Source organism: Propithecus coquereli, unplaced genomic scaffold, assembly GCF_000956105.1.
Source record: "Propithecus coquereli isolate 6110/MARCELLA unplaced genomic scaffold, Pcoq_1.0 Scaffold815, whole genome shotgun sequence".
In the NCBI taxonomy this organism is placed as follows: domain Eukaryota; kingdom Metazoa; phylum Chordata; class Mammalia; order Primates; family Indriidae; genus Propithecus; species Propithecus coquereli.
Window position 1 is genome coordinate 596,596 of NW_012154341.1, and position 24,431 is coordinate 621,026.

Consider the following 24,431-nt stretch of genomic DNA (forward strand, 5'->3'; position numbering starts at 1 on the left):
GTTGGAGAAAAATACTTAAGACCTTTCTTTCTTTCTTTTTTCTTTTCTGTCTTTGTTTTTTCTTTTGTTTTTTTTTAGTGCCAGGATCTCGCTATGTTGCTCAGGCTGGAGTGCAGCAGCTCCTCAAAGGCCGGATCATCCACACCACAGCCCCCAATTCCCGGGCTCCAGGGAGCATCATGCAGCCTTCCAAGCAGCTGGGACTACAGGTGTACGCCACCGTGCCCAGCTTTGAAGAATAGCGTTAAGGACTTTCACTACCAGAGTAATAAAGATTTACTGTGAAGCAACAGTAATGAAGGCAGCCTGATACTGGTGTGCAAGGACAGACAGACAAACCTGGAAACACAGTATGTCCAGGAACAGACCCACTTCAGCATAACCTACTGATTCATGTCGGTGGCAACACGGAAGTGCGGTGGGGAAGGATGGTCTTCGCAGGAACTGGTGTTAGGTTATTTCAGTGGCCTTGTGGGAAAAAATAAACCTTGACCCACATCTCACACCATATAAACAATTAATTTCAAATGGATAGTAGATATGAATGTGAATGGTGAGACAAGAAAGCTTTTAGAGGAAACAAGGAAAATTATCTTCCTGACTTTGCGGTAGGCAAAGAGTTTTAAAACCAGACACAAATAATACAACCATTAGGAGAAAAATTATAAATTGGAAAACATTAAAATGAAGAACTTCTGTTCATCAAAAGACATCATTAGAAGTGTGAAAGGCAATCTACTGAGAGAGAGAAAATGCTTAAAAAATACATATCCAGTAAATGTCTCATATCCCAAATATTTCAAGAACTATTAAGCACCAGTAAGAAAAAGAGAGACAACCTATTAGACAAATGGGCAGAAGAACCGACCCGGCACTTCCAAAAAGGATAGTCACATGGCCAATAGACATATAGAAAGACAGCTTAGGCACTTCCAAAAAGGATAGTCACATGACCAATAGACATACAGAAAGACAGCTCGTCAGTCATCAGAGAAATACAAATTGAAACCTCAGTGCATGCTCAGCAGAACGGCTACCGTGAAAAAAAGACAGTATCGAGCACTGGTCAGGATGTGAAGGAAAAGGAACTCACACACTCCTGGTGTGTACAACTACCACGAACTGTTCGGCACTGTATACCAAAGCTGAACATACACACACCAGCGGTTCTATTCCTAGGAATACACCCAACTTGTCCTTATATGTGCTTATGTACGTTCACCAAAAGACAAACACATGAACGTCTGTAGCAGCTGGATTCAAAATAACCCCAAAGGGGAAACGACTACGTCCATCAATCCAAGCGTCCAGCAGAACAGATAAATAAACTGTGGTCTAGCCATACAGCGAAATATCACACATCAATGAGAATGAATGAACTACTGCTAAGCACAACATGGCTAAATCTCACAAAATATACTGACTATAAGACGTCACATACACAAGAGTACGTAAGACTCTGCGGACAGAAAGTCCAAAACCATTTTACGGTGTTAGAAGCCAGGAGCGTAGTAACGTTTATTCATCGTTCTGGACCAGGCTGCACTGGACATGTTCACGTTGTGGAAAAGGATTAAGCTGTATGCTTATGATGCGTGCAATTATTTATCAATTTTTTTAAGCCTAAAAAATAACTAGATGTGGCTTCCTCCGCGTCATTCCCGCCCCTTTGTCCCTGAGTTAGCGTCCCCGCGGGAGTAAACGCCGCCCCTCTGGGGGCGCTGCTGGCTGCGATACCTGTCTCCCTGCGGACGCCGGGCCCAGCCGGTCCCGTCCGTCGCTGTCACCCTGGCCCGCGGCGGGCGCTCCCGAGCCAGTGCGGCGTGACGACCGGTAGGTCCTCAACCCGGTAAAGCCGGCTGCGCGCCGACGCGCCGTCGGGACCGTCCCAGAGCAGAGGGAGGGTCCGGCCAGGGCGGAGAGAACTGAGGAGCCTGCGGCGGAAACGGGGTCCGCGGTCAAAGACCCGAACAACGGACCGAGCCAGGCTCTCCCGCCGCGAACGGAGAGTCTCCCGCAGGAAGCTTCTTTGCGGCAGCGCAGGCGGCCTTTCCTCCGGGGTCTTTCCCCGCTGCTTACGCGTCGCGGGCGCTGGAGGCCGCCAGGCAGAGGGGAGGGGAGGGGAGGGGAGGGCGGCCACGCGGGGGCAGAAGCGCCGCACGGCTGCGCACGGCCGGGCCCGGACGCCCCCCGCGCCCCTCACCTGCCCGGACGCCCCCCGCGTCCGCCCCCCGCGCCCCTCACCCGCCCGCGGGCCCCGCCGCCTCCGCCGCTCACCTGCCCGCGGGCTGCGCGGTCCGGCCCCGGAAGTGCAGGGCCGGCTCCCCGGAAGCGCCGCGGGCGCCGCCCTCCTCCACTGCGCCCGCCCAGCCCGACCCGCCCCGGCCAGCGGCTACACGTCCCCCGGGCGCCCGTCCTCCCGCGCGGGCGGCGGCGACTCGGCGAGGAGCCTTTACGGAGCCCACCGGGAAAACCTGACGCCTGGGTTTCGTTCCTCCTCACACTCCGCAAGGGAGGTCTTGGTATTTTCTGTTTTTATTCAGCTGAGAAGAAGGAAGCTCAGAGATTGGACACGTTTGCGAGCGTCGCGCGCGGGAGGGGCCGCGCGGTGGCGAGAAGGCCGGGCCCGGGGCACCGAGGCCGGCGAGCCGGTGTCTGAGCCGAGGCGCGCTCCTGCGGGCGGCGATTCCCGCATCAGCTCCGTGGAAGTCCGGGTGCTGCAGCAAGTGTGGACGAGGGACGCAGAATGCTGGCCAGTCCCGGGTGAAACGAAGTTGAACGATTCCTTCGTCTCCTCTTTCTTAAAGCTCTCGAGAGGTTGATGGGCACTGTGGGAAGCGCCACGGGGAGAATATAACACGTAGCGTTTCCCAAACTTGTTTCGCCACAGAAGAAATATAAATATCTTCCTGAGCAGCGTTCCTCGCATCCCAGTTTGGGAAACACTCTCCTAAAACTATGTACATCAAGTGCTGGAGGATGGAGGAAGTTTAACTGGGCCATCTAACATTCATTATCTCCCCCTCCAATCCGATTTCCTCCTTTTCGCACCAGCCAGCCAAAACGGATGAGCCGCCCATCCTGGGAGGACCCTGCAGTCGTGTGCCTGGGTTCACAATCACGGCTCGTCACTTACTAGCTGCACGACTTTGGTGCAGTTGTGTGACGTTTCTAGACTCACTTTCCTCACCCAAATTATGGTACCTGGTTGCTGGTGTTCTTGCAAGGGTTAGATGAGTCCACATAAAGCAGGTAGGACACCTTAGCCCCGAGCCCAGTGCTCAGGGAAGGTTTGCTTCTACTCTCAGGTACCCTACTCTCTTCCCCCACCAAGCAGGCCCCCCTTTGCCCAACTGTGCTCTGCAAAATGTCCCTCTCTTCTGGCAAGTTTCATTTTTGTAGCTTATTCAGGCAAATCTTTGTTAAGCCCAGCCCTTCCCATTTCCTTCCCGCCAATGTCTATAGTACCTTCTGGTATAAGGAGCTCATGCCCTCGCTGCTTAGCTCTCTCATTGACCGAAAATTCCCTGAGGACAAGGGAAGGCTCTTCAGGCCCCAGGAGGAGCAGAGGGGCACTCGGAGAAGCCTTGACTGACAGCCAAGCACAGACCGCACACTGGCACAGCCAGGTGCTGGGGCAGAGATGAAGAAGGCTTGGTTGCGCTCTGCACAGTTCACCGGGGAAGACGAGCTTGCATAAAGCCCTGTGGGAGCGCAGAGGAAGCCTCAAGCTTCTTAAATACAGCATTTGTTGTGTTGAAGGGAGCTCCTCGGTGGGCACCATTTCCCTTTTGACCCTTAGCTTGGGATGTCTGTGCTGAAGGAAGGAGGAGTGGCTGCCAGTTAGCTGGGAGCCACCCGCAGGGCTAACACAGGATGTCCGCTTGTCCTTCCTGCACCCCTGGCAAGTTCCTTCCTGTCTTTCAGCTGCATGCTGGGCCCTTCCTCTTCAGCTCACCACCACCAGTCCTGCTCTTCCCCCAGGGACTTCTGTTGTCATCTCCCTGGCAGCACATCTGCCCCTTTCCCTCCCTCCCGTCTGGGAAGCCCACCTCCATCTTTTCCCTTTCATTCTTCTCCCCAAAGGCCACTTTGTGGGGGGTGGGGGGCATTTTACCAGCTGTCTCCATTCCCAGTCACTTCTCCTCTGCAAGTGTCCAGGCCTCAAACTTCGCCGAAACTGCTCTCCCTGAAGTCACCACTGACATACTTGGGACTCAATCTAGCCGACTCGCTGGCCACTTCCTCCTTGGCTTCCATGACAACACACCCTCCTGGCTTTTCTCTTGCCTCTCTGGGCCCTCTTCAGCATGCTTTTCTTTGGCTTGTCCCTTAAATGTCGGTGGAGTCCCTCCAGCTTCCCTCCTTGGCCCCTACTCGTCTACCCTCCAGGGTGATGCCGTCCTGTTCATCACATCGTCACCTGAGGGCCACAGCGATTACCGCAACCCTCTATCTGAGGGCTCCAGTTGGGTGCCCTACAGGCACCCTTCATCCACGTGTCCTGAACTCTCCCACTTGCTCCATTCCTCACACTGCTCCTCCTGGGTGTCCATCTCCACGAGAGGCGTTACATCCATCCAGTTGTCCAAGCCAGAAACCTGGCTCTGATTTGACCCCATTTCTTGTAGCTACTGCCACCTCTTAGACCTATCTACTTCCTGCTATGGCAGCTCAGGCACCTGCTGTCTGGACCACATGGACGGCAGCATCAGCCCCCATAGCCCCCTTGCCTCCTGCTTTGACATCCTCATCTGTTCTCCCCAAGGTAGTCATGGTGACTTTTCTGAAAGGAAAATCTGATCATGTTGCTTCCCTATTTAAAACCCCTCAATGGCCTCCGCCCACAGGATAAAATGCACATTCCTTAGTGTGGCTTTCCAGTCGGATTCCTCTTCTTTCATTCCATGATCCAGCCAGAAAGTCATTCTGAATCATGCTATGGTCTGAATGTGGTCCCCCAACCCCTGGCAAATTCTTACGGTGGAACCTAACACCTAACACCCAGCGTGACAGTGTGAACAGGTGGGGCCTTTGGGGAAGTGATGAAGTGATGACAGCTCTGCCCTCATCTAAGGGACGAGTGCCCTCAGGTAAGAGGTGGAAGGGAGCTGCCTTACCCCTTCCGCCATGTCAGGACAGTGAGAAAGCACCGTCTTTGCAGCAGAGAGCAGCCCTCCCCAGACATCAGATCTGCTGGTGCCTTGATCTTGGACTCCCCGGCCTCTAGAACTGTGAGCAATAAATTTCTGTTGTTTATAAATTACCCAGTCTAAGATACTTGCTTTTAGCAGCTGGAATAGACTAGGACAAATCCCCTGAATCTTGTTAATTCTTACCTCTAGGCCTTTGTATATGGTTTGCCCTCTGCCTGGATCCTTCCTTGGCCACCTTGCATTCACTTTACTAAACTCCCCATCCTTAAGGTTCAACTCACAGGTCAACTTCCCTGGGAAGCTTCATGGAAAAACCCCTTTCCCACACCCTCCCTTCCACCTGGGTGAGGGGAAGGTGTCCTGTGCTTAGCCCAGCACTGCAGGGTTCACACTGTATCTGATAGGGGCAAGGGGGAGGGAAGGGCAGGACATAGCTATGAAAGTTCCAGCAGAAACATGTACTATGCTTTGCTTGCTGGTTTACCTCTAGTATGTGGCCGAGAGCCTGGCCAAGAGTTGGCACTGAATACATGTTGGTAGAATAGATGAATGAACCCATTCCTTCCCTCTGGAACCAAACTCCTGGCAGGAACTCAGGATCGGGAGGCATTAGCTTACAAACAAGATGCCTACCACCCAGGATCTAAGAAAGCTCCTGGGAGGAGGCTGTGTTTATCAAAAGCTCGTGCTGCAAGATGAAAAGTAGAAGGGACAGAAGACTGGAGGGAAGGAGTTGACCACATTTACTGATTGATGACTGGGTAAATAGAGAAGTCAATAAATCTGGGCCAAGCTGCCCCAGAAAGTCCCCCTGCCTTGGTCTGCCAAGAGGGTCGAGGTAGTCTTTCTGTACCAGGAAGGAGCTAGTCCTGGGCCAGGACTCCAGCTGGACGGCCGTGGCGGGTGGCATCCGCCTGGGCTACAGATCAGTCCTAGGGTCCCACCCCACCATTTCCTGTTGGGCTGGGCCTGCCCAGCCACATGAGGCGGAGCGGCCTAGAGGAGAGGCGGCAGGCAGGGGCCTGAGGCCGGGCATGCCTGACGGGGGAGGGCCTGGCACAGTGCTGGGGAGGCTCACGCAGCAGAGGACCGCAAACACGGCCAGACCGTGAGCCCACAGGCCCAGGCAGGAGCTCACAGGCTCAGATGATGACCTGCTCCTGGATCTTCTCTCCCAAGTAAAAGCGGCTGAAGAGGAAGGGGCTCAGGTCGATGGTCTGGAAGTGGCCCTCGAGCACCATCTCTGCCACAGCGCGCCCCACGCCAGGGGCCTGCTGGAGCCCATGACCGCTGAAGCCCGCAGCAAAGTACATGTTGACAACCAGCGGGTGGGGGCCCACCACGCCGTTCTGGTCAAAGGTGTTGTAGTCGTTGTAGCCGGCCCAGGCACTGCGAACCTGCGGGCGCACAAGACGCGGAGGTGATGGGGAGGCCGCAGACGCTCAGTCCTCACTCCTGCTCAGGTCAGCACGAAGCACCTCTACTGGCTGCCGAGAGGGCCCTGGGACGGGACAGGTCCAACAGATCCCTTCCCAGTTACGAGGTGGAGGGAACGTGGCAGGGGACAGGTCCAAGGAGACCGAGATGCTCCACTGTCATCTGTCCTGTCCAGTATCCAAAAATGAACAGGCAAACCCAGCCCCTGCTGGTTACCTTCAGAGTCTCGAAAGCTGGTACTCTCTGGGCCAAAGGAGGCCACACCTTGTCTTGGAAGAAACCATAGTCCACTTCCAGGTTCCCTGGATCTGGTTCCTCCTCCTGAGATGAGAAGCAGGGACGAGGCTTACATTATCTGGGACACAGGGCAGACCCAGACCTCACGGACCCCTTTAACCAATGCCCTGGACAGGTAGGGGATGGGGAGAAATGGTCCCAATTCAAACCTGGAGGGGCTGCAACATCGATAACACAGCACGTGACCCTCCACAAAAGCCCGATTCTTTCAGGACAACTGGTCTGTCTCTTTCCCAGCAGCCCCGACCCCACTCGGCTTACCTCAGGGGGGCTAAGGCCACCCAGGTAGTTGTTGCCTAATCCTTCCCGGCGGAAATAGGCTCCACTTATGTCTGTGACTAGAGGAGCCTCCAGGCCTGGTCCCTGGGGGCAGTGCCATAAATACACATACCTGTCACAACCAGTGGGGTGAGGAAATTGCAGGCAGAGCACGGCCAACAACCCTCCTCACCCCAGCGCACACACGCTTAACCACCTTTGTTACCATTTCTTCCCTTCTCTCACCAACCGCCTCGGCTGCCCTGAGGGAAGTTACCTCTTCCTCGGCTCCACAGGTAGCCTGGTGCCCTGGAGGGTGCCAGGTGGCCCCTTCCCAATACCAGCCAGCTCTGCGACCTGCCCAGACCAGGCTCCTGCTGCATTAATCACTATGGCACACTCCACGGGCTGGTACTCCAGGCTGTGGTCCATCTTCACCTGTAGGCACCAGAGGGGGAGGGAGGGAAGGCCAGGCACCATGAGAGGCACACTCCTTCCTGGGTCTCAGTTTGCCCACACTGGAAAGTGGGTAGAAGACCAAGTTAAGGAGAGTCATTACCTTTCCTGTCCCTCTACTTTGCAAAGGGACAGCTCAGAACAGGAACTTACATGGACTTCATAGATCCTTTTCAAGGTCACCTCCGTCCCACTTGTGGTCTTCATGTGGTTAGAGGAAGAGACGAATCCTGCAGGGAAGAAACTAAAAAATAAGATTTGGAGGCTTCGAAGAGGAAGGAAGTGGAGATTCCACTGATTTCACAAGGAAAGAGAGCTGTAAGGATGGGAGCTTTTCCACAGACACTGAGCAAACAGAGATCAGGTAACCAGGAGGGACTGCCAGCCACGCTCTGACAGGACAGGCCTGACACTGTTGGGCAGATCACAAGTCACAAAGCAGCCCAGCGAGGACTGGCCCGCAGGGAAGGGTCCCTTCCCCACCGGCCCTTGCTTAGCTCGCAAGTGAGAAGGTCAGACCCTCCTTGCTCTCCAGTCCTACGCCCTGGCTGCTACAGGAAACAAGCAGTGGGCACGGGGCCACAGACTCACGTGTCACCTCGCCCTGGCAGAAAAGGACTCCCATGGACTGCACCTTTCGCCGTAGCCCCTGGAGCAGACACCAGGGGTCAAACCAACCCTCGTTTTCCATCCCTGTGATGAGAACACGAGAATTCATGGAGCGGGACTGGGACCCCTCCTCTCCTATTGCATTTTCTGCACCCTCCCAACTGCTCCCTAGGGCTTGTCAGTCAGAGAGGGTCGTCTTGACCAACCGGACCAGAGTCGAGCCCTGCTGAGGGACAGAGAACTGGCAGGGCCTGGGGCAGGCCCTGCTACAGGAAGGAGGCCGTCCTCCTTCAGCTTGCTGTGGGGTACTGAGACTTACAGCCCGAGGCACCCCTCAATCCCTACCTTCAGGAAAAAAGCTGTCCCCTCTGCAAGCAAGCCTCACCGTAAGACGCCAAAGCCACTCCCTCTGTGTTTATCCAAGGAAATTTGTTCCGAAGCTGCTCAGGAGACATCAGACAAACCTTGGCTCCTTCCTGCCTGCGCGAATGTTGGATTGTGTCTGTGTCAGGGGAGGTGCGTGTGCAGGAGGCGAAGCACGGGCCCCAGCTCCCCAAGTCGGGGTCCAGCTCGCTCACTCCACTTTTCTGTCCCCAACTCCCCAACTTTTCCTCACTGAGTGGGCGAAGACCGAGCTTCCGAGTCGAGGCTCTTCAGCATCTGACCCTCTATCCTTTCCTGCTCCCTCGCCTCCCTTGAGCCACCGCATCCTTGTCACCCCTATTTTATGTCCTTTCACGACAGGGTGGTCTTGTGCTCTCCATTCCTGCCCAGAGCAGCCTTGCTCTCCGCCTCCTCACACAGTCTCATTCCTCAGCACAAATCTCTCCTCTGGGACGCTGTCCCCCAAAGGCAGCATAAAGTGGGTGCCTAAAGAACACTCTCACAGGCCAGACTGCCCGGGCTGAAAGAACTCCCAGCGCCACCATTCATGAGCGCCTCGTGCCTGAGTCTCCCCCACGCATAAAGCAGAGATGTTCTAATGATTCGATGAGTTAATACCTGTGAAGTATTTTGGATATTACCTGATGTCACTGTGAGACTTGAATGTTTGTTAAATAAACGTAAAAATAAAGCCTCCAGCCCTAGCGTATCACAAAGATGCCCACCCTCGGCTGATGACGATAATCACTTAGGGAAGGGGTTGCCAAATCCGACCTGCAGCCTGTTTTTGTGAATGAGCCATGCTCACTCATTTATGCTTGTGTCTACGGCTGCTTTTGTGCTCCAACAGCAGAGCTGAGTGGCTGCGACAGAAACGGTATATACGGCCAGCAAACCCCAACTGGCCCTGTACAGAAAATGCATGCTGACTGACTTAAAGTTCTTGCTAAAAAACCCAGATTCTTGGCTCGTTCCCTAGAGATTCTGGTTTATGAGGTCTAGAGATGTGTCCTAGGTGGTTTTTATGATCTGGCAAATTTAGGAACCACCACGGCAGCGTTCTGTCCTGTGGTGCAGCCCTCCCCACCAGGTCTGAAGGCCTGTGTCTGTTTTCCCGGCAGACTGGGCTCCTAGAGTAGGGACCATTTTATTAATTCCGTCTTTCCAGTTCCTAACTTGGGGCAGGAGTCACTGCATGTGAGGCCTCGAAGCAGCTGAGAGGCCGTGCCGGCACCCACCTCTGCACTCTCACGTTGCTCTCCATGGTTGCAGCACCCTTTTCGGAAGCTAGCAAGAGATAGCCCAAGGGGTTGAACTGCAGGTCCAGGGGAGGGGCATCGACTACGGCCAGGTACTCCTGTGTGCAAAGAGAAGCCTTCCTCAGCCACAGCCCCAAGCCTCAAGGCACCTGCACCAGGGTCCCCACTCCCAGTTGCCTAACGCACTCCTGCTCCCTACATCCCCTCGCCGGCTGGGCTGCTCCCCTCTCTCAGCTAAAGGAGGGGTCATCACCCCGATCCCCCAAACATCATTGCACATACGTTGATGTTCCGTAGAAAGCTGGCTGAAAAGAGGGAGAGCTGTATGTTCTCGGGCACCGAGAACTGCTGATGAATGCCGCCGATAGAGAGCACTGTGGAGGCTTGTGAATACTGCGGAAAGACGAGAGAAGTTGAGACACACCCGTACCCTGTCACACGTGACTGGAGTGCTGCAATGGAAACCGACTTATGCACCTCAAGTTAAAGAGGAGCCCTGAGAGGAGCCGAGGTGCATAAATCTGTATGCAAGTCAACCAGCAGCCTGAAGACGGCGCTGTTTAAAATCCTATCAGCAGACGTGCAGAGCAGAGCGTCAGTCATCTAAAACGGCTGGGCGCAGTTGTACAAAATGGGAATGGCCTGCAAGTCCAAGGGCAGGAGATTAACATCTGATCTGCCCGTTGGAAAATGAAGAGATATAACCAAAGCACAGGAGTGAGGCTCGTGCTGGCTGGCAATGGCAAATAGCAACTAAATGCAAAAATGTCAGAAGTAATGAGACCTAAAAGATGAAAGTTGAGGCAGCTCTTTGCGTTAATTACAGCTTGAATGCAGCCTCTCTGGGCCCGACCTGGGAGATCTCGAAAGATCCAACGTTGTGAAATCTGCTTTCACAAGCAAACCTTATTGCCAAGGTTCCTGGTTTGAGCAAAGAAGAACCGGGGACTATTTCTTGACAAGGACCAAGGCACAGTCTCTGTCCTTTGGACCCCCAGGGATTGAAGTCCCTCCTCTCCTCCCTTTCCCTTGGCCCTGAAGTCCTCAGTGACATGCGAGTCATCTTCCTTGCCCTACCCAGGCCTCACCGTGTGGTCCCGTTCCACCACCAGCACACGAATGGCACCTCGTCGCTTCTCCAGCTTCTTCAGCCAATAGGCCACAGACAGGCCAAGCACCCCACCTCCCACGATCACCACATCCGAGTGTTCGGGGGGCAGGTGGCTGGTGTCATAAAGTGGATTCCAGGCCCCTCCAGGCAGAATCGACTGGATCTTCTTCTTAATCTCAGACACTTTGCCATCCCAGTCTGTGGGACACAGTTATGGTCAGAGGGCCAAACATGTCCTTCCCACAAGGTGGGAGGCTGAAGGATGGGCACAGGAAAAGGTGGGCTAAATACACCTTTGAGTTGGCAGTCCCCACCGTCCTCCGTTCTCATGCGGCTCCCTGCCCCCAGCAGTGTTGCCGTGGATCTGCTGGATGATCGCATGCCCTCAATCTCCCTTTTCATGCATCATGCCCAGCACAGCAAGACCCAACTTCCTAAAATTAACACTTTCTACTCTCTCCCTAAGCTGGGTAACTCACATACTCATCCCCTGCGCAGACCTCTCCCTCCCCTGAGCTGCCGACTCACACATTCAGCTGCACTGTCATCGCCTCTTGGGTGCTCCACGCCCCTGGGCTGAGAGGTCCCGGCACACTCCGAGCGGCAGTGCCCTCTGCAGCATGGTACCTCTCAGCGGCGCCTCACCCTTGATACCCATCACCACCAGCGAACTTACACTTAAATCTCTCTGTAGTCAAGACCCGATGACGCTGTCTCCCAAATAACTCCCGAATCCGTCCCCTTTCCTTGCATCTCTGCTGCCACCATGCCGGGCCAAGTCACTGTAATCTCTCATCTGGACAAATGCAAATGACTCTTCCCGCCATTCCCCTCTTGTCCACCCCATCTCCTGCTAAGCTTTCTACATTGTAGATAGAACGATCTTTTTGAAGCAGTAACTTAATCACACATCCTGTTGCTAACCCCCTCCGATGGCTTTCCCTTACTCTAAGGACCAAGTCCAAAAGCTCCACCGTGGCCTGCAAAGTGCTGCACAACGTGGCTTCTGGGCACCTTGTCCTCGCCGCACTCCAGCCCCTTCAGTTCCTGGACTCAACCATATTTCCACTCACCTCGAGAAATTCACACACGTTCGCTCCGCCTGGAAACCCCGTCCCCTTCCTTGCCTAGTTAATTCCTTGCTTCCCGCAGATTTCAGCTCAGGCACCATTTTCTCAGGAAAGCCCTTCCTGACCCGCTAGACCAATTCTCCCACACGTGACCTCCTGCCTCCGCGAACCCCTTTTGCAGCGTGCACACACCTCCGACTAGCAGTGCGTGACGGGCGCAACATCGTCAGGGGAGACCGTGCACCTGCGCCACGACGCTGCAGCCGGGCACGGCACCGGCGCGGTCTCGGTGCTCAGCTACGTGTTCCGAGTAAGTGAATCCTTTCGCCATTTCATACCTCGCTCTCCTCGGCAGCGCCGGAACCTCTCCTCGATCAGGCTCGCCTCACCCGCCCGCACTACACGTTGCCACTCGCCGACCCTCTGGACGACTGCCGCTAGTTCCAACCTGTGCTCAGGGCCTCGCAGCCCAGAACACAGCTCTCCCGAACCGGCAGACATCACCCTCCAAGGCCGATCTCAGTCCCCCCGCTCTACGTACTTCTCCCGTTCTGGCTCGAGCCCGCGCGCGGGGCATTCTTCGAGCCGGGTCCTACCCAGCCTTGGCCCGGTCTCCCGTCTCCGGACATTTCCCGCGCTAGCCACACTCCAGCATCTTCCGGGACGCGCACCGGACCCGCTCTCTCCTGCACTCTTTCCCGGCCGCGGCGCCCGGACGCGGGCAGGCTGCTGCACCCCTGGGCCGCCCGCGAGTCGGCCCGGCTCCCCGCTGTCCTGGCGGGAAGCGGGGGCCCAGAACGACGCGGGATGTGTCACCCGAGCGGGGCCGCCTCGCAACCACGCACTTGCCAACCACGCGCATGCTCTGGCGGACAAGCTCGCCCCTCCGCCACCGCCCCGCCGTCCTGTCAGGGGTCACGCGGCCGGCGGTTGGGGACGCCCCAGAACCCCGGACGCGCTCCGCCGCCGCACCTTTACCCGGCGTGGAGCCTCCTCCGCGCGAGCCCGGCCCGCGGGTCACCAGGCCCCGGCCCCCGCCGAGCCGCAGCGCCCTCCGCAGCATGGCCCTTCCGCGCGCCGCGCCCGGCCCCGCCCCGCGACCTTGCCGGAGCCCCGCCCCCTGGCGTCCGCGTCGGCCCTGCGCGCCCGCGGCGGAAGCGGGAGGGAAGCCTGCGGGTCGGAACGGAAGTGCGTCTGAGCCGGTTTCCGGGGCTGCTGGTGTGACGTGTCCCGCGCCTGGCGCAGCAGGAAGCGGCGGCGATCGCGGCCTGAGCTCCCGGCGCCGGCCCCAGCTGCTCTGCCGCCGCCGCCATGCTCGACTTCTTCACCATCTTCTCCAAGGGGGGGCTCGTGCTCTGGTGCTTCCAGGGCGTGAGCGACTCGTGCACCGGGCCCGTTAACGCGCTGATTCGCTCGGTGCTGCTGCAGGTACCGCCCCCGCGGGATCGGAACTCCGGGCTCTTCCTCCCCGACCCTGTCCGTGGTCCCCTGCGACTGGTCGTCCTGCGCCCCCCGCGCCCCTCACCCGTGACCCGGGCCCCGCTTTCTCCCGCCCGCCTCAGTCTGCTCCGCAACTTTGCGACGCCCCGACCTCCGGCGTCTGGGACTCTCGCCGGTTCCAGCTCCTTTTGGGACTTCACTCGCCCATTCGCCCCCAGCAGCTTGGTTTTCTGTTATTTCGAGGCTGCATGAGATAGTGGATGGAAAACGCTTTTGAAAAATCTTCTAGTCGACCTGATTGTTTACTTGAGCGCTTCCCTTCTGGCTCCCACGTGTCTTGCCTTCCCTCTCTCCCCGTTTCTCCCTTCCCCAGCTCCTTTTCTTTATGGTGGAATGCTAGAGAGAAATGCCCCAGCAGTCTCTTGTCCTGGGGGCAGGCTTGACTTTGGGGAAAATACCTGGTTCTTTTCCAAAGGTAATCCCGAAGGGGCTAAGTCTGGGTTTTCTGAGGATAGGCTGAATTCTGAGACGTACTCTTCCTCTAGGAGCGGGGAGGTAACAACTCCTTCACCCATGAGGCACTCACACTCAAGTATAAACTGGACAACCAGTTTGAGCTGGTGTTTGTGGTAAGTAGGGGTGTTTTAGAGGGACAATGATGAGGTTCTCAACATTGTCCCTGTCAATTGCACCCCGTGTATACGACGCAGTAGCTGGGAGAGCTGGGAAGGTGGGGCGGGGGAGGGAGCTCGGCTGTCTCTCAGGACAGGGAAACCTGCCAGGTGGCCGAGCCTGTCTCTGGAAGCCTGGGTTGAGTTGGCTCCCCTCCATTCTGGGCTGGCATGTAAGCAAATCTGTTGGCTCTGTTTCTTCCCCTAAACAGGTTGGTTTTCAGAAGATCCTAACGCTGACGTACGTGGACAAATTGATAGATGACGTGCACCGGCTGTTTCGGGACAAGTACCGCACAGAGATCCAACAGCACAGTGCTTTAAGTCTATTGAATGGCACTTTTGATTTCCAAAATGACTTTCTGCGGCTCCTTCGGTGAGAGGCCTCCCTCCTCAAAAATCAATCTCCCTTCCTGAACATAGTGCAAGGGTGGCGAAGTGTGTGTTCAAAGGCACTGCTAACTTGCTGCCCGTTTCTGATTGTCCTCTTGGTGTGCAGGTCCTTTCTCTGGACTTTGAGTTTTCCTCTTGCGTGGAATAGAAGGATCAGCCATTCTCTTTTCTCTTTAGTGAAGCAGAGGAGAGCAGTAAGATCCGCGCTCCCACTACCATGAAGAAATTTGAAGATTCTGATAAGGCCAAGAAACCTGTGAGGTCCATGATTGAGACACGGGGTGAAAAGCCCAAGGAAAAAGCAAAGAACAGCAAAAAAAAGGGGGCCAAGAAGGAAGGTGAGTTTGAGTTCCCGGGACATACTGGGACACGAAAGGTGTTGACGCGGTGCTGAAGACTGAGGTGGTCCTTCCTTTTGTCATTGCTTGCCACCCTGTCATGCCCAGGCCCTGTGATCGCAAGATGTTTGCTCCAAGTTTCTACTTAAAGATTTGTAAGACTTTTAGCCATTGTGTAGTTGGTTGGGATCTGGTTTTTCTCCAGTGAGGTTTCTTCTAACAGGTTCTGATGGCCCTTTGGCTACCAGCAAAGCAGTCCCTGCAGAAAAGTCAGGTCTCCCGGCAGGGCCTGAGAACGGAGTAGAACTTTCCAAAGAGGAACTGATACGCAGGAAGCGAGAAGAGTTCATTCAGAAGCATGGGAGGGGTACGGAGAAGTCCAGGTGCACACTCTTTCTCCAGTACTCTCAAAATACTGTTACCTAGCCACACTGGGGGCAAGGGAGCTCGTTTCTGGCTCATGATTCCTTTCCTGCTTCACCATAACCCTTTGTGCATAACGCATTGCAGCAAGTCCGCGAAGTCAGATGCTCCAAAGGAGAAGGGCAAAAAAGCACCCCGGGTGTGGGAGCTGGGTGGCTGTGCTAACAAGGAAGTCCTGGATTACAGCGCTCCGACCGCCAATGGGACCCCCGAGGCTGCCTTGTCTGAGGATATCAACTTGGTAAGAAGCAGCAGAGGCCCAAGTGAAGGTCACCTTTAGTAAGAAATTAGGGAGGAAGTAGAGACTAAGAGAGTGATACCTGGATTTCCTTGAGAGGGTGTTATATTTGGAACTTCCCCAAGTCAGAGAGACAGAGCAATGTGGACAGGGCAAATCCTGGGCTTTTTCCTCATTCAGAGGCCTTAGTGTTCCTGACCCCATCTCCTTCCTTCCCCCATATCCTCCAGATTCGAGGGACTGGGCCCCGGGGGCAGCTTCAGGATCTGGACTGCAGCAGCTCAGATGATGAAGGGGCCGCTCCAAACTCTACCAAACCTAGGTAGGGGGATTCCAGGTGGCCGGTGGTATGTACGGCTGCAGAATTTGTTAAAATAGAACTTCTACCTACTGGCTTTGTATGTATTTGTGATGTTCTGTGCCTGCAGTGCTACCAAGGGGACGCTGGGTGGCATGTTTGGGATGCTGAAGGGCCTTGTGGGGTCCAAGAGCTTGAGGCGTGAAGACATGGAATCTGTGCTGGACAAGATGCGTGATCATCTCATCGGTAAGTTCTGAGGACCGGGCTGACTCGTGTTCTAGGGAATTGGTATAGTTGAGAGCGAAACACCTAGATTTCTCAGCTGCACTATAAATGTTGGTCACTGTTGACACAGAACTCACACACCTGTCCCCCTCTCAGCTAAGAACGTGGCTGCAGACATTGCCGTCCAGCTCTGCGAATCTGTTGCCAACAAGTTGGAAGGGAAGGTGATGGGGACATTCAGCAGTGAGTATCTCCCTCGAGTCACAGAGTGTTCGTGCATACCAAGAGGTTAAGCACATAGGGCTCCATTCTTACTAGGTAGGTGACTCTCGGCAAATTCCTTAACCTCTGAACCTCTATTGGATAACCGAGACTTAGAGATATTATGAAGATTAAATTAGTAGCCGTATAGTGCTTACGCTTTGGATTCCTGGGGCAAGGTCCCAGTATTGCCTGAGTTTCCTTAGCTCGGAATGCGTTCCTTGTATTCCGTGGCTGCAACCCCTCTGCCTCCCCTTCCAGCGGTGACTTCCACAGTAAAGCAAGCTCTACAGGAGTCCCTGGTGCAGATTCTGCAGCCGCAGCGCCGCGTAGACATGCTCCGGGATATCATGGATGCCCAGCGTCGCCAGCGCCCTTACGTTGTCACCTTCTGTGGTGTTAACGGAGTAGGGAAGTCTACTAATCTGGCCAAGGTCAGCGCAGTTCCCCATCCTGTCACGGATACTTCTTTCCTCTCCAAGTTTTAGGACCTTGGTTCTAGGTGACAGTTTTCTTACCTCTTTTGCACAGATTTCCTTCTGGCTGTTAGAGAACGGCTTCAGTGTCCTCATTGCTGCCTGTGATACATTTCGAGCCGGGGCAGTGGAGCAGCTGCGTACGCACACCCGGCGTTTGAGTGCCCTACACCCCCCAGAGAACCATGGTGGCCGTACTATGGTGCAGCTGTTTGAGAAGGGCTATGGCAAGGATGCTGCTGGCATTGCCATGGAAGCCATTGCCTTTGGTACCGTGCATGGGGAAGCGTAACAGCTTGTTGGGGCCCCTTTTCCTTCTTGGGTTCCCTTGGAACTTGCAGGGGATCAGCTCACCCTACTACAAACGTGATGCTCGATACCAGGAAGAAGTCAGGATTCATTACTTGCCACACTCTGCTTTTGGGTAATATTAATATGAGTAGTTGCAGGTAAAGCTAATGTATCTTACTCAAAGGAACCTGAATTTGGTCACTTTTATCCTATTGTCATCCTTTTCCCACGTTTGGTGATGGCCAGGCATAGAATATGCTTTTTCTCCTATTGCCCTTTAACCAAATCAGAGCCCAAGAAAGTAAATAGGTTTTTAATACAGCGAGGCTAGGACTTTCTGAGAGGAAGCTGGGTTTGAGCACGAGTGACAGTGCAGGTATCTCGCGCTGACAGTTTTTTCTCTCTAGCACGTAACCAAGGCTTTGATGTGGTGCTGGTGGACACGGCAGGCCGCATGCAAGACAACGCCCCCCTGATGACTGCCCTGGCCAAACTCATCACTGTCAACACACCCGACTTGGTGCTGTTTGTGGGAGAGGCCTTGGTCGGCAATGAAGCCGTGGACCAGCTGGTGAGGGCTGAGCCTGCTCGCCTTTACAGGCCAAGATTTGCAATTAGATGGTTCTTATGTCACCTTTTCTTTCCAGGTCAAGTTCAATAGAGCCTTGGCTGACCATTCCATGGCTCAAACACCTCGGCTCATTGATGGCATTGTCCTCACCAAATTTGATACCATTGATGACAAGGTAAGTCAAGGTGGATGACACAAGATGGTGGGACTGGAGGGCAGAATGGGCGTTTGTCACAGGGGAGCAGAAGGTGGAAGGACACCTTGGCTCCTAAATTTCCTGTTGCTGAGGGAATGAGTGAGAAGTGGGTTTGAGTGGACTGACTATCCCCTTTCTGCACTTCAGGTGGGAGCTGCTATTTCTATGACCTACATTACGAGCAAACCCATCGTCTTTGTGGGCACTGGCCAGACCTACTGTGACCTACGCAGTCTCAATGCCAAGGCTGTGGTGGCTGCCCTCATGAAGGCTTAATGTGGCTCTTGCCCAATACCAAATCGCCGCTTTCACCCACAAGCCGCTATTCCCGTCTCAAGAATGTGCTTTAGAGTATGTGAGCAAATTGTCTTCAGTGTAGTACGAAGGCAGAGTGAGGACTGCGGCTCCTTTAACCCCTGCCCCCGTTCAGCCTAGCCTCGACCTGCAAGGAGGGCCTAATCATGTTACAATCATTGCCCCCGACCCCCGACCCCCGCTCCCCACGGGCCTCCCCCTTCCTACACAGGTGCCCCCTTCACTCTCCCTACAAACTCAGTCTCATTACAGCTTTGACCAGCAGTTGGGAGACCCAGCACCAGACCTTTGCTCACTAGTGTGGTCACGGAGCTGTCTGAGCCTAACGTGCACTTGGAAGTCCCAGCTCCATTAGGTTCAGAGACTCTTCCAGTTCCAGAGCCAGCTCTGGGTCTTGAATGGCACCTCTAAGACAAGCTTGCAGGTCCCCGGAGCCAGGATGACACCCACCTCACTGTGGCAGTGTGTGGCCTGTTGTTAATTGCTGCTAATTCTAACTCTGATGATGACCCCTACCCCGTTGTTTCCCCAGAATATTAGTCAGGCCAGAGTGATTTGTTACAAATGAGTGAAAGATGAGTCCCTGCTTCCCTCGGAAATAAGGGAGCCCAGCGGCAGTGTTGCGTCGGGCTTTTCAGCCTTCCAACTCTTCCCACTCCCAGATCCAGATCCAGGCTTTGCATGTTCCCCTTCTTGGGAGAAAACCAACTGTGGGAAGGGTGTGTGTTGCCCCCACCCCCTTCCACTTCTGGAGTGGCCCTGGCTCTTGCTCAGCCTTCTCCTCTACAGTGCCTGTAGACAAGTGCTGCACTGAAGAACACAGCTTCTCATTAAGACTTGTCCTGTAGCTTGGCATCACAGATGTGCTATTAGTGCAATAAGGTGAAGGCTGTCTGCCCAGAGAAATACATAATTTATATAAGAAAATAAATTTCATAAATAAATTGCCTCTTAGCTCTTGGAGTTCTTTTATATAGGATTCAAAACTAAAATCCCACATCACACCAACTATAGTTCTTAGAGGGGTGGGGAACCTGCGGCATTTTGACTGGATCCAAATTTTACACAACAGATCCTTTTATTAAAAGGGGTGCAGCAGAGAAAGATGAAAGAACAATCCTGAAACCAGAAGGCTGCAGGTTCCCCAGCCCTACATGGGGAGAAGGGCAATAAAGCAGGCGCTGATAATGCTCTGCGGGACTGCGTAAGTAAACGTTCCGAGAGTGAGATCATCCCACCCCAAAGTGAAAGAAAGAACCTTAAATTTAAAATTTGAGTTACAAAAATTAAGCTCATGATACAAGTCAAGTTTTCTATGGTGACTCTAAAAGTAGAGCCAGGGCTCTGGCAAGTAAATGAACAAGCTTTTAATACAGCTCAGTTATGTAAAATACTGTACACTGTAAAAGATCTAGAAAACTAGAGCTTCAACTCATGTTTTAAAAAAACCATTACGCTGAATTGAAAAACCGAGTATAGAGTACAAAACGGCAACAGCAGCCACGGTGGTTCCATGGCATCTGCCCCCGAGTCCATGCAGAGCTGCAGCCACACTCAGTGGAGGCATCACATCGGTCTGCTGTGTGGACACAAGCACGTCCAGCCTGGGGAGTGGGTGGGGGGCTGCATTTGGGTCCTGTTGTCACTTGGGTATTCTTGAACTGGAACAGGCAGAGTATCAAGAACCAGCTGGCACGAAGGATTAAGTTGGAACACATCCCCCCTACTCTATCCCCAACCTTCAACCTCTAGGTACTGGTACTTCCTGGGAGCTGTGTTGGGTTCTTGTAAGTTTACTTGTTAAACACTGTCCACGGTAGGGCCTTTACAGCTTGGTCTAATGGTGGTGATTTCTCTAGCTCGCTCATGTACTACAGCCTGTGGAGAGACAGAGAAGGTAGAGAATGAAATGAAGTTTCACAAAACAGGTTTATGCATCTAAAGCTGCAGATATTTAAGTCAATCCTAACCTTTCAGAAAGCAAGATATAGGAAAGTCTAAGAATCTTATAAAAGACTTGATAGGAAAAGACAATCCTTAATAGGAAAGACAGGTCATTCTCCATAGTCTTCAGTCTTAGGAAAGCTTTCTGCTGACAGACTGATACATAGAATAGGAAACAGTGTACCTCTTATTTCACCGTGCGCTGCAGACGAGCCATTCAGCTGACCTTCTCTCACCATCCCTGCTAAATACAGAGGACGTCAGCGTCAGACATCCGACGGAAAAGCTGAAACTATCAATAACAAAAAGAGAACCAGCCAACCAAAGGGAGACGAGGGCATATGGTATGATTGGGAAGGATGGCGTTTAGAAATGAAACACGTTAGAAGATAAGGAGGTGGGAAGAACAAACTGGAGTAGCCTTGAGACTCGCATTAACAACGGGGAAGCAGTAAGGGTCCTCAGTGCACTAAGACCCGCTTGTAAACAAAACATCATACATACAAGCAAAGTCCCTCTGTAGAAGACTAAGCTGACAAAAAAAAATTCAATCTGACTGAGGATGGGGAGCAACGCGAGTGAGCAAATTCAAGCAGAATGAGAAGTAGCAGATACTCCCACAGTGTACAATGGCTGTATCTGTGCTATCCAATATGGTACCATGAACTATATACAGCTACTTGGTTCCAAATCAAATTAAAAATTGCATTCCTCAGTCACATTCGCCTCATTTCAAGTGCTTAATAGTGGCTTGTGTATACAGACTGGACAGTGAAGAGTATAAAATATTTTTACGATTGCAAGAAATTCTACTGGACAACACTGGGATAGATAATAGTATAAGAAAGTATAAAACTAAACACATAGAAGAAACTAATCATCAGAAATATGGTCAATTAGAGTATAAACAGACATGGTACTCAAACACACAAACTGGCATTCCGCTCTCGGAATACAATTTGGCAACCACCCACTAAAACATGCACACCCTTGCAGCATTACTTACACTACAGAAAACTAGAAAAAAATTCAAATTGCCTAACATAAGGGAATTAATTAGGTAAACGGTAACATCCACACTGGAATATAACATCAGTCAATTAAAAATAGTAGTTACAGACTATATAGCGATGTGGGAAAATGTAGGAACATATTCTACGTGCAACAGCAAAGTTTCTTTGGAACTAGGTGGGTAAGTCAGAATGCCAGTGCAAGGCTGTAAAAAGCATCCTTCAGTTTAGCTGACACCGAAACTCTTTGCATTTTGTAGGGTTACTGGGAATTTGCCTGCAGTGATTAATAAAATGAGACTTTAAAAACTATTTGGCTCTTTATTGTTAGAATATGGAGGTAAAATATCAAGTGAGTGGAACCCAACCTCTGACTTTAACACCACCACCAGTTTCCAAATAGCATCTGTAAAGTCTGTCTTCTGTTTATAAAAATAATGCATGATCATTGTAGAAAATGCTAACATAGAAATAAAAAAACCCAACACACTTTAAATCCTACTGCCTAAAGATAACCACAGTTAATTTAGTAATCATTCCAGATATTTTTTCCCTTCACTCATGTCTGACATCCTTTCGAAGTTATAGTTAGTTTATTTAGCATTTCAACTTTCGCTCCTCAATAGATTTTATGTATTTCTCATACGCTTCTTCACTCACTAGTTTATCTAGTTCTGAAGAGTTACTCAATGTCATCTTGATCAGCTAACCACCTCCATAATAAGATTTGTTGACAAGTCCTGGCTTTGCTGCAAGAACTTCATTAATTTTAGCTACTTCTCCTGATAAAGGAGAATAGAGTTCATGAGCAGCTTTCACACTTTTCAAAGCAACAAACACATCCTGTTTAATTTTGCCCCAACTTCAGGCAGACTACAGTAAATACCTCCCAAAACAAATCTGCAAAATTCCCACTGTTCCAATACCACTTTCTGTTGTATTCTGGTTTCTCTGTGAATTTGCCCAGTGAGAGCAGAGCAGGCCCTGTGCGCAGCACCTGGACGGCGCCTGCTCTCAGCGGCCAGGGCTGCGGTGGGCAGGGTGAGGGACAGGCCATGGCCCACGTGGTCTGCATGGTCCGAGCCACTAGAGGGGCCACGTTTGCAGGTGTCTGACATCCTTTTGTGGCAGTGAAAACATGTTCCCTTTTACGGCTTCATTGTATTTCATCAATTTAATAAATATTAGTGTATCTATAGAACCCTCTATTGACTGGGACATTTTAGGTTCCATTATATACCAAGAGATCACATCCTCACACATGCATCTTTGTACGACTGTGTGATCATGCAATCACCAACCATCTCCTTAAGAGAAATTGCTTCTAAGATACATTGTATTGATGGGATTTCTAGGTCAAAGGTTTTTTACATTTTTGACACATATTCTAAATTTATTTTCATAAAACCTGTACTAACTTTACCTTCCCACCAATACTGCATGAATATATTTCTTTCATCACAGACTTAGCCAAAACTGAGTTATCATTCTTTACTTTGAAATCTAAATTCTAACTGCACTTCACTGATAACTAGTGAGGCTGAACATCTTTACATATATTTTCTTCATTCCTCCCACTTCTACACTGAAATACTATACTATGCCTCCTGTCCATTTTCCTACCATCCAAATGGCACTTTAGTCTAACCTGAGGACTAACTGTGACCTTCTCCACAATTTCGTCGGTTATTACATTCCCCTTCTTGGCAATGATTTTACCCATCACAAATACACAAAAAGCTGAAGAGCTGTTGCTCTCTGATCTCCCTCAGTCTCAAAAAACGCATCTTACCAGATCTTCCCCTCGTGGAGATCTCACATGTGAGTCGCTTGAAATATTCTGGAAGATCAGCATAGTCATTTCCATAGGAGATGACCTTAATCCCCTTGTCCAGCATGTTTTCTCGAAGCTTCTTGAACTCATCTACATCTCCTCTCCGAACGAGCATGAAATGTTCTAAGTCGGATTTGTGCTTGACGGCCTCCAGGAAGAGGGCCTGGAAAGTGGTGTCGTCCACAGTCCAGCCACAGCCCAGGAAAAGAAATGACTTGTTTTCGTAGAGTTTTTGAATCTCCCTCTTGAAGGAACAGAAACATACTGATGACACAGTGAAGACACACAAAGCAGGTCTGAAACACAGTCAACAGGCTCCTGACCGCTACGTTTAGCAGAGTGTGACGACCAAGGAACCAAGATTTAAGAGGGCTGATATGGCCCATGAAAGCGGCTGACCCGCTTACTACAGTAACGTGGTGACTGCTCTAAAATTTTATCCTTACTTATTCTTCGGTAGGCTCCCTAATCAGGGTTTCACAGGGTTGGCACTGATCTGCTGGTTTTGTAGTTTGTTTTCTAGATTTATGTGCCCAGAGGCCATTGGGCAATGAGTAGGTCTCTTCAATGTATCTTACTCTTTCCACTTTCTGGACCATATTTGCCTTTTTCTGCTTTACGAACTGAACCATGGATCACCGGAGAAGGTAAGTCCATCACCAGATTTGCTCAAAGAAGTCTGATACTCAGAACATCAATACATATGTTGTGTGCGCATGTGCAAGTACGTATATACACACACACATAAAAACATTAGGAATATTTTGTGCAGGGCTCACTCAGCAGTGACGGATGCAGTTACAGCAGATGTCAGGGAGAGAACACGTGGGAAAAAGTGCCTTATACTTCAGAAAACATAGTATTTTCTTGGTCTTTCTTTTGCCACATCATATAAAGATGCTACCATTCTATGTGACCCAGTGCTGAGAACAGCCAGCACATATGGTCTCAGAGTTGGGGGCCAGTGAATTTCCCACATATCCCTGGCCAGGGAGTGCTTCTGGTTTGAGTATGTATCTGTAAATAACCCTAAAACTTGCATCCTAAAAGATCAATAAGCTTTTCACAAAGAAGAAAACCTCGATTTTATCACCCTAGCCAAATTTTTTTCATTTTTTTCCCTAAGTGTCAATTCAATATGAGCCCACTGCCACTTACACAAAATTTCTTTAGAATGTATGCCCTACTAGTGGTTGGTCTGTAAAGTACTGTAAATTATTTTTGGCACAGAGAGGGTTATTAATAAACCAAATGATGAAGAAGAGTATTCTTTGTATGTGGAGATGATGCCAAGGATGGTGTACCATTTGCTGGCTGTCAGTCAAGTACACACAAGGACCCTAGGGTTTGATACCTTAAGAGAAGTTCTGCATTTCCTACGATGGCATGCACGCCCACAGCTAAGAAGCACAGAAAGAATGTCTGACCTCCCTATTTTTGATTAATGAAAAGAAAATGTTCCCCTTT

General features: G+C 51.9%; 3 protein-coding genes across 6 annotated transcripts in view; 1 reads left to right on the forward strand and 2 right to left on the reverse strand.

The window, feature by feature from the left end:
* Window positions 1–5,861: 5,861 nt before the first annotated feature.
* FOXRED1 (FAD-dependent oxidoreductase domain containing 1) lies at window positions 5,862–13,113 on the reverse strand. Of its 2 annotated transcripts, none has more exons than XM_012663615.1 (11): window positions 13,016–13,113; window positions 10,945–11,165; window positions 10,139–10,249; window positions 9,836–9,954; window positions 8,599–8,693; window positions 8,196–8,297; window positions 7,758–7,834; window positions 7,426–7,586; window positions 7,152–7,281; window positions 6,810–6,914; window positions 5,862–6,553 (listed from the first exon to the last, which is right to left on the reverse strand). In XM_012663615.1, the coding sequence occupies exons 1-11, from the start codon at window positions 13,098–13,100 to the stop codon at window positions 6,299–6,301; spliced, it is 1,461 nt and encodes a 486-aa protein (XP_012519069.1). In that variant the 5' UTR covers window positions 13,101–13,113; the 3' UTR covers window positions 5,862–6,298. The 2 variants fall into 2 exon arrangements, with proteins under 2 accessions (XP_012519069.1, XP_012519068.1); XM_012663614.1 differs by having other exon boundaries at window positions 13,010–13,107.
* Window positions 13,114–13,174: 61 nt separating this feature from the next.
* On the forward strand, window positions 13,175–19,125 carry SRPR (signal recognition particle receptor (docking protein)). The gene is made up of 14 exons (XM_012663613.1): window positions 13,175–13,465; window positions 14,023–14,106; window positions 14,361–14,524; window positions 14,719–14,879; window positions 15,103–15,262; window positions 15,390–15,543; window positions 15,771–15,862; window positions 15,969–16,087; window positions 16,223–16,309; window positions 16,589–16,761; window positions 16,859–17,072; window positions 17,502–17,665; window positions 17,742–17,840; window positions 18,009–19,125. Exons 1-14 carry the CDS (start codon window positions 13,349–13,351, stop codon window positions 18,135–18,137), a joined length of 1,917 nt encoding a protein of 638 aa, XP_012519067.1. The 5' UTR covers window positions 13,175–13,348; the 3' UTR covers window positions 18,138–19,125.
* Window positions 19,126–19,520: 395 nt separating this feature from the next.
* FAM118B (family with sequence similarity 118, member B) overlaps window positions 19,521–24,431 on the reverse strand; it is a 46,013-nt gene continuing 41,102 nt past the window's right edge. For all 3 annotated transcript variants that reach the window (XM_012663617.1, XM_012663618.1, XM_012663616.1), the window contains 3 exons: window positions 22,923–23,208; window positions 20,305–20,364; window positions 19,521–20,054 (listed from right to left, as the gene is read on the reverse strand). In XM_012663617.1, coding sequence (XP_012519071.1) covers window positions 20,041–20,054; window positions 20,305–20,364; window positions 22,923–23,208 — 360 coding nt within the window. In that variant the 3' untranslated portion in view covers window positions 19,521–20,040. The remainder of the gene's footprint in view (window positions 20,055–20,304; window positions 20,365–22,922; window positions 23,209–24,431) is intronic.